This window comes from Cyprinodon variegatus, unplaced genomic scaffold (genome assembly GCF_000732505.1).
Source record: "Cyprinodon variegatus isolate N-32 unplaced genomic scaffold, C_variegatus-1.0 Scaffold283, whole genome shotgun sequence".
In the NCBI taxonomy this organism is placed as follows: Eukaryota; Metazoa; Chordata; class Actinopteri; order Cyprinodontiformes; family Cyprinodontidae; genus Cyprinodon; species Cyprinodon variegatus.
In genome coordinates this window covers 597,878-607,578 of record NW_015150736.1, presented here as the reverse complement: position 1 = coordinate 607,578, position 9,701 = coordinate 597,878, and the positions used below count along the sequence as shown (strand labels likewise).

The following is a 9,701-nucleotide window of genomic DNA, read 5'->3' as shown; positions in this document are numbered from 1 at the left end:
TTTTTTTATTTTTTCTGTGCAGCCCGGTACCAAATGACCCACAGACCGGTACCGGTCCACGGCCCGGTGGTTGGGGACCATTGCTATAGATGATTATAGATGCTGGAGATTGCCCTGTTTTCCAGTGTAGTCCTGTTTCTCTGACCGTGACTAGCTGGATGTGCTCTCTTCATCCTCTGACATGGGAGCTGACTCTGAGCTGCCTGGTTGTGTGTTTCATAGAACTGGGCCGCCTTTTACAGTTGCTTTTTGTATCTGATTTTGTCTCCTTGAACCCCAGTCGGCCTCGGCAGATGGCAGCTCACACTGAACCTGGTTCTGCTGGAGGTTCCTTCCTGTTAAAAGGGAGTTTTTCCTCTCCACTTTCGCTACAAGCATGCTTAGTGGGAGGGATTGTATTTGAGTCAATGAGTCGATGCAATCAACTGGTTTTCCTTAGATAGAAAACTTTGAATCAATTTGGTTGAACTGTAAAGTGCCTTGAGATGACTTGTGTTGTGAATTGGCACTATATAAATAAACTGAATTGAATTGTTTCTTTTTACATTGACATTAATTTTTGCCATCAAAGTATCCATATTTTTTGAATGTTACAAAGGTAATAAGGTCTTGTCCTGGATTCCAATAAAACTATTGGCTTGAAATTTTTATTTTTAGAGTATTTCACTGAGTGCCCTATAAAGACTTAAAGTCCATGGTAATGCCGTGTTGTGGGGAAATAAAACCTCAAAGTACTAACATATTTAAGATTTTTTTTTGTGATCTTTAATGGTCAAAAGTAAATCTACAGTAAATACAAACATCTGCAAATAAACTCTTAATTGCATGTTTTAAAGCCTCAATAACATTAACAGCTCATGACTGCTCTACAGTTTAGCTTTAACTTCAGTTTTGCAGCAGAGCAGTATTTCACAGCGGAATGACCAACGAACCGCTGTTTACTGCTGTGATGAAGTACGCTTCAGGACCTAAAACACAAAGACTGATATTGGTCTTTGTGAAATGGATTTCATCTACAATGAAAGCTCTGAAGCAGAGCACTGTGATAATTACAGCAGAGGGTCTAAATAAAAAGCTGAACGCCTGGTTCACCCTCATCAATCACAAAGTTCATCAAAAGCAGCCAGAGACCCCGGCGTGGCTTTTGTCAGGTGAACGGGTGAGAGGTTGAGCTGTTAATTAGGTGAGCAGATAGGAGAGACTGTCAAGGAGAGCAGAAGCAAGGGTTGAAAGGGCCTGGTACTGGAGGAAGATGAAGGAAGGTCAAAAAAAGTAGACAGGAAAGCTGTGCGAGATCCAGAACACTCATTATTTTTCTGAAGGGGTTCAGAAGATTTTGAGCCAAACTAGCGTCAGAGGAGTGAAATATAACACTTATCAGCTGAAAGCTGGGGTTTCTCTTCTTTAGGTCTATGCTGAAACTGTCTAGTAAACATAGATGAGCTGGAAATATTACAAACGCAAAAAGGTGTTCCCATATGAATGTGATCAGATCACTATTCAGGCAGAGTTCGAGAACAGAAGCTATCCTGAAAGTACTGGACACTGAAGTGCTGGCACCAGGTGAATTGGTTCATCATCTAGTGGGGAAAGTTAGCATGATTATGCATTGACTAGCTCTAATTACTGCTTGGGCGTGTAGATGGGAGGACTTTCTCTGCAGGGATATGCTAAAAGGTATTTGCAGGATCAAGATCTATGCAAAGAAAAAAAATACAGGAGTTTTATTTCTTGATAATGAGGGGGAGTTGAAGACTCTTAAAGAGCTGAGCTAAGAAAATTAGCTGGTTCAAATTTATAGAGCACACAGGCTCTAATTCAACAGCTTACTCTGTGTTCATCTAGATCCGTGCTTTTCAACCTTTTTTTTTGTTCCCCTTTGGGCATTTTGTCTCACCATGAGTTCCCCTCTCAGGCAAAAGTATTGATGATTGTCCAAAAGTGGAACGTACAATAACTGATTATAAAATAAAAATTATTTTACTTCATCTTTTAACTTGAGCATGCAATTCTAATGTTATACTTTCCAACTCAAATAATAACAATAATAATAAAAAAACAGCCTAAATAGGTAGAAAATAAAATAAACACACAATCAAAATAAAATCGTATTATAAACCTGTATTTATAAAACTGGAGTGACTCCCTTATAATCACACTTTAACTTGATGAATTGGGAAAAAAAATACAGAAAAATAAAATTATAGTCATACTGACTTAATTAGATTTACTTTGTTTTCATCAAAAGACCTGAGCTGCTTTGGTATGGAAGCAAATCGTTACCATATTTCAAATGAAAAGGCATTTTCAGAAATGTTTTTTTATTTTAAGAATGTGGCTGCATTGTTTGACTCATAAAAGAAATTAGTAATTAATAATCCTGTTTACATTTTCATTTTCTTCTTCAAGACTGCTCATCCTTTTACTTAATTAAAATGAAAAAGAAAAAGACATTTAGATCTATTTTAAAAAATGTAGCCTAGCAAATACATACCAAAATTCAATTTGAAATGTTCTATAGATCAATGGGTAAAAGTTGTGACTTTGGTCAGAAAAAAACTACAAAAAACGTTTACTGGTTTTAACATGTAACTGTTGAAAGGTTGATGTCCATCCTTCTGGAAAAGGGTCAGAGGTCATTTATGAAATGAACTGAAGTGAGAGTAATAATCTATCGGAGAAAATATGCAGTAGAGGCGAACCTTCACAGGAGACGGTCAACCTGAATTACTTCTATCACATCAGCCATTCAACTAAAGGCTGATGTGATTAAACTCCCATCAAACACCAGACATGACTAAGTTAAAAGTTGTTTTGAAAGGCATGTGTCCCATTAGACTGGACCAAAGACATACACAGCATTAGAGAAACAGGCAACAGTCAGAGCACGGTAGTGGCAGTATGACCTTTTGATTCAGTTCACTCTCTGAAATCCCACCAATGCGGCTGAAGTAGGAGAGTTGAGCAAAATTCCTCTGAAGTCAAGTTAAAGACAAACCTGTCAGTTACTTCAAAATCTTAACGTCAGACGAATAGTTGCCATTCTTAAGGTTAAGAGAAAATTGTCAGTTTATAAGAGTTTATCCTTTTCAGTCTTTAAAAAGGATTAGAAACATATTGTCAAATAAACTAGATATCAACCTTTCCTCCCTTCCTAGATTTGCATCCTATAAAAATGCCAGATGAGGTGAGGAGAAGCAAGCGCAGCAAAGGATCCTGGATCCCTCTCTTTGGAAGTGTTAACCTTGAGAAACACCTAAAGGAGAAGTATAAGTGCTGCACTAATGCGGCTGTTGAAGTATTAATAGTGGTGGGGTGTGTGTGTGTGGGTGGTTATGGTCGACCCCATTTCATTTAAAATATATTTCCAAGAGTGGGATATAGTGTCCACTGATATCCATAAATGAAATTCAATTTAATCTTTTTTTACAATTTGAGCAGGACTTTGCGTCACAGCAATAAATACAGCATCTTGGAGCTTTTAACACTTAAAAAAAATGCTATCATAGTAATATTTTTAGCTAATCCTCCGTAATTTCTGCGTAAGTTAAAATAGGAGAGCCTTGTTTTTAGTGTGTGCAATGAGGAGCTGAGCAGGATGGTCAGAAGCAGACGATGATAAACGATTTCTAATTAGCTCAATAAAAAGATCATCAATATAATCCCAGTTTATGTTTTTTTTTAAACATCTGCGCCAAAGATGTAATGATGCTGAAGCTCACAAAGATCATAAATACGAAACTGAAGTTCAGTCAGAAATCTGTCAAGTTTTTTGATTGTATTCCGAGATTTTTCTGACAGAAGCTATAGAAAGTAATTTTGAATAAAGAAGAATTTATTTCATCTCCATGAGTCAAATTAATTTACATTTATGAAAAAACAGGAAACGTACATATGTAAGCCGCATCAGGCTATAAGCCACTGATATACTGAACTGTCTCCCAGTGAACCTGTAGGGGGAGCTCTACATATAGCCCCTGGAGTAGGGAAGAAGAATGCTAGCACCCGTTAGCTTGTTAGCTCGGTTCTAATGAAAGATGGCACTTCATCTGCTCTTTATTTCAGCTCTGAAGGAGTTGAGCCCAGTCTCTTCATCATTTCGGCAACTTTAATGCAGCAATAAATGCCGAAAAGTGTGAATTCGGGACATTTGTTCTCCGTCGTGCCTGCTGCTAGCATGTTCTTGTGCTAAATTAAAATTAGCCCCTTATTCTTTCATTTACAACTTAGACTTCCCCCTCTGGCAGTTAGAAAATATCCACAGAAAAACTGTGCCTTCTAATAAGCAACATGGTTTAGTACATAGGGAAGAAAGTAGCAGCTTATAGTCCAGAAAATACGGTATAATATTTATACTGGTATACTAGTTCATCATTACTTTTAGTAACACTAAATAACCATCATCAATCTTATTATAGAGTGCTTAGGCAAAATTAGAGGGGACCAACATCCAATTTTGTTCAGGGCCCCATGAAGGCTTGGGCCGGCAATGGCCGACAGATGTACCTTTGAAATTTTTCTTTCATTTGTAATGATTAATACTTTTAGTTCATGAGAACTCAGGGTTCAGTTTGTCTGAATATTTCAGGACCACATAACAGCAAAAAATAGACAAAGTTCTTTAAATCAGGCTAACCACAGTTCTGACTACAAATTTCATCCTACAAATATTTAACTTTGCTATGAATTCTCATAGGATTTTTTTTCAACCAGTATATGAAAATCGAACCTATGAACTGTAATATAAATAAAAATGTATTGTAAGACACCTGGACTTCCAATACACATTGGGGGAACCACAGACTGATTACTGATCCAGTAATTAATGCAAAAGTAGCCCAGACCAAGAACAGTCCAGCATTCAGCTTAAAGTTCATTAGTCCATCACTTTTAAAATTAAAAATCTAATCTAATGATTCTAAATGTCACTATTTCATGCATAAATAAATGATTTTGGATGAAAAATAAATCACTCTACATGTAATGAATCTATATTTGGATGCATTAATATAATCACTCCTATACTCTCCACTAACTCCTCTAAGCAGCTCACTGCTCTGTCGGATAAATGACACTTCAGATTCATCAATTAGGGAGTCAGGAGAAAAAAGCTGGGCTGCGGCATTGCTGAAAAGATGTGTGGAAAGAAAAAAAATAGCTGTCAATAGTAAGGCGGTTCTCGCCTGCTGCCAATTTAAATCAACAGTCACACCTCGGGTTTAATTTAAAACACTGTCAGATTTTTTTTTTTTACGTCTGGAGGAGTCCCTGGAGCTGCAGGATTTACTGTAAATAGATGCAGATCAAAAATAAAAAAAAAGGTCTTCAGCAGTTCATCATCTCAGTTAATGACAGAGTCTTAGCGTTTGTCCCAGATGACACACGCCACCTGAAAAACTCATTTACATCACCCTGCATTAAGGCACCTCTGCTCCTTAAATCAGGCTCCCTATCAGGGGACAGAAACTTGCAGGTTGTTGCAGGGAGTGAAATCACACTCCTGCTGGCCACAAAAACTTACTTGGACGCAGTTCGACCGGAGTGTTGCCAGGGAAACAGGACATTGCCGACAGCTGCCCGGTAGCTGTAGACGCCCAGGAGTCCGAGTGCCAGGGCGACCTTGGAGACCAGCGAGCAGCGTCTTTGAACCAGGAGGTAGATGAGGAGCAAACAGAACGCAGACAGCAGGGACAGGACCATCTTATGCTCAGAGCTGTGGGATGATGATAGACAGAGAGTCACAGCGGGCGGGGAGAAAGAAACACCCTGCAGGTCAACAAAAATGAAATTCATTCATATTTCATATGTTTGAGCACATGGTGGACTGTTGTCATCTGTCTACATGTCCAGACAGGACGGGCAGGAATTTAAGCTTAAATGATCAAAGTAAAAACACTTGATGGGTAAAGTGGAGTATTTAGGAGATGAAGCATTGTCAGTCGCGTCTAGCAGCATCAGTTCAAACTTTAAGGAGATCCACTTTAAGCTGTTTACTGGGTTTAGGAATATACGAGAAGAAATTAGCCCATGCTGAGCATGGACACGAAATAATAAGACCTCAAAGGACGTATCAAAGCAGAGCAGAAGCTGCGTATTTAGCCATTAGCCGGATCAGGCAGCAGTGGAAGTTGGATGTTTTTGAGGCGAGGCCTGGATCTCATTATATCCAAGCAGCAAGGGGAGCAGGGAGGAAGAAAGGGCAACATCGGACAGAGAAAAGGTCAGAATCCACATCTCTATTCCACAATGTGATGCATGTTCAAGAACAAACTATGATCCCACGGCCCGCGCTGCTGTCGGAATATTAATGCTCCGCAGAGCGGTCACAGTTTTTCCTGTGAAATCACAGTTTCCCTACAGTGAGAGCAATCACAGACGGCTATCTTCTCTCCTTTAAAACCCTACGTGGCGGGTCCTGTCAGTTTCGCAGTCAGTGTTTATAAGTAAAACCTTTTTTTTCTAGATGTCTGATAAGACGTACCATTATTACTGAAGTAACTCCCTGTGCATTACATTAAAGCCTCTAGATTATGGCTGCTGCAGCATATGATCAACCTCATCTACCAATGATGAACATCTTCTCCTGGGTAGCAGAAAATAACTGGTTACACTGATATGTTTTGACCAGGTGTAGGTGGGATGGCAGCCAGTGAAAATGTCATTGAGTGTGGCTTTGGAAACAGATGTATTTCTCCTCATAATTCATTCTAAACAGACGGACACATTTTCCTCCTTAAATATTAAATTACCTGTTCATATTTATATTGTAACCTTCACTCAGAGCTGCAACATGTTGTGGAAATAAATAAAATGTAACATGCTGGATTCTATGAGCTCAATGATGCAAACCATCAGAGTAAAAAGAATAAACTTTTGTTACAGAGGAAAAGGAAAGAGTCAGGAGGCCCTAATACATGTTAACCAACATTTGAGTATTAAAAACCTGTTGGATAAACTAAAGATTACGGATGCACTTGGAAACTGATGGTTAAAGGATTCAACTCTTAGCTTAAGCAGCATCGGACCAAAAGATATTGGTTGTTTTTTTTTTTAGGTGTTTTAATTTTAAAGCAAAGAGATGTTACTGTGTTTTCTCACATATCGGTGAAGTTTTGGCAGCAAGAGACAAAGAGAGCAAACATTTTAGCAGATAACAGGAAGGCTCAACAAATAAGAGCTAATTTTGTCCGTTTGATTGTACTTCGAACCGCTGTTTGTTATGTAACATGCTGGATTTGGGGATGCTGTCCTCTTTTCTAGAAACATAAAGGTTGTGATTAACTCTTCGTTTTTGCTCAGTTTGATCTATATTTATAAACGCAGTGGAGGTACGATACTGCAAATGTCTGCAAGGGTAAACAAGGAAGTAGCCTACTGTGGCTAAGCCAGTTAGCACCTCACGGCAAAAGGAAAATAATAAAGAAAAGTTTAAGGTCAGGTGTAAAAAACAAAACAAAAAAACACACAAAACAAATATTTTACTCTTTGAGGGATAAGACTGGAAGAGCACTTAGAATATAGTAATAACGTTGGTGTTCACTGAAGCAGTGCTAAATTTGCTGAGGTGTTCAGATGTAGCTGCTAAGCTGATGGATCTGCAAAAGCGTCCTGATTAATACTGGTAGTAGTGATAGCAATGGTATTCTTAATCTCAACAATCTAAATAAAAATGACATTAATTCATTGATAGATTGTTTGACTGGTTCTGACCATGTCCCTGTTTGTATTTCTTAGTTTTTTTTTTTATGTTTGTTCTCATAGAAGGTTTTGGAGAGGATTCACTAGAGTTTAGCGTTGTTGTAGATCAGTTTATCTAAATCATATCTCTCAATCTTTAACCAAACTAAGCCGTCGTCTTCCCGTGACGCTCTTTAGCAGTCGCCATCTGGCTTTCTGGTAGTTTTTGTTTACTTGCAGCAGATGGCGCCACATCTGTTTATGTCTGCTCATCTCGCCCAGTGCAGGAATTTAAGTTAGTCTAAAAAAAGGAATAACTAAAGACTGTGGAGATAGAAGCTTGGTGTATATAACCTCATTTTATCCTGATCAAATGGCTTTTGGTCTTTTTTGTACAGGAGTATAACCAGACTACGCACCTTTAAAAGCTAACTAAGGAACGTTATCTCAACCAAAGTACATTCATTATTGAGATAGTGTGTTACTATTATTAATAATTATATTATAAATGCGAAAAACCTAAACATAAAAGAAAAACCACCATGTTGTAGTAACTCAAACAGTGATGTCACGTGGTTGGTCAATATTTCAGCTAGCAATTGTACACATTGGCTATACCGGCACAACCATATATAACAGTTAAAACATTTGGTAGGATGGAGGACGAGGTTGAAAGGACTGTGCAGCATCTAAATTACATTGCTTATGGTTTGGAGCCCATTCACCATGTGATTCAAGCCATAAGAAGGAGAGAAGAGGCAGTTTAGGAGCCGCGGTTCTGACTATCCCTGCGACCCCACAGAACACTGGGTAGGATTTATGACAACAGTACATATGTTTTTGGCTGGTTAAACTCCCGCATCAGTGTGTCGCAGCTAGCTTCTAACAGATATTTTTGATTTATGCCCAATTTTGAACCTCTTAAGTTTTTAGGGTTTTAAGTGGGGTTAATAATTCAGAATGCATAAAATTCCATCGGTAAAGTTTTTACCAGCAGGTGGAGCCATTGTGTGCAGCTCCAAGCTGACACCAAAAGTTCCAAACCCCACAGCTCTGGAACTGTTATAGCTAGAGGTCTGAAACTTTCTGCATTTGAGGTTGACATGATGTAGAACACATATGATACGATGAAACCTGCTTTTTCTCAAGAATGTCTCTATTTCTGCTGATGCAGGTTGGTTTGTGTTCTACTAACCCAATTTTAATTTATATATTTAGATCTTAGAGGGTTTTAGCTTTCAAATAATGTATTGCACATGTAATTTGGGCTTACAGTTCCTAAGTTATTTGCTTTTTCATTTGGGTATACAAAATATGCGAGGATTACCCAAAATAAGGTGGATGTTAAGAGTTCAAAAAAGGAGCAAAAAGAAGCACGTTGTGCATTTATAGATGGGAAAGATGTGTCTTCTTTTCTTTGAACAGGATTTGGAAAAAAGTTTGATTTATCAGCTTACGATACGTCAAGATTTGCTGAAAAGTCACGATTCGCTGCTGCAATTGGCTGAAAGCGTATTATGGAAGGCGGGTACTAGCTGGGACGTCACTCAATCAGCTCGAAGTATTGTAATAAACATCCCTCCTTTTCATGGACAGAATGAAAGGCAGCCATTACAGATGGATAACATAGAACTCAGTTCAGTTCTACACATATCAGTCTGGCTACTGCCAGGTTAGGCCTGAGATGCTCCTCCACACCTGAAAATCAGTCGCTAGCTGAAAAACCTCTCATTAAATCTCTACATGGCTGTGCTGGTTCTTCACATAGATTTCCTCCATTCCTTTATCTTAAGTCAGATAAAAGATCAACGACCAGTTAAAAGGTTGCTACGCTGATGGGTTAGTTTCCAACTTCAGTTTACATAGCCAGGAAAATCGCCGAGCTTTAAAATAAACAGGAAGTCAGAATAATGTTGGAATAACTTAGAGGATAAATTGGAAGCATAATTCATAGCAGATGAAATACATTTGTTAGGATATTGTGAGTTTATTACACCTGAATATTAGCTGCCTGTTGCGTGTCA

General features: G+C 38.4%; 1 protein-coding gene across 1 annotated transcript in view; it reads right to left on the bottom strand.

Annotated features, from left to right (window-relative positions):
- pigg (phosphatidylinositol glycan anchor biosynthesis class G) overlaps positions 1 to 9,701 on the bottom strand; it is a 149,783-nt gene that overhangs the window by 60,822 nt on the left and 79,260 nt on the right. Inside the window, exon 10 of the mRNA XM_015383372.1 lies at positions 5,522 to 5,713. Coding sequence (XP_015238858.1) covers positions 5,522 to 5,713 — 192 coding nt within the window. The remainder of the gene's footprint in view (positions 1 to 5,521; positions 5,714 to 9,701) is intronic.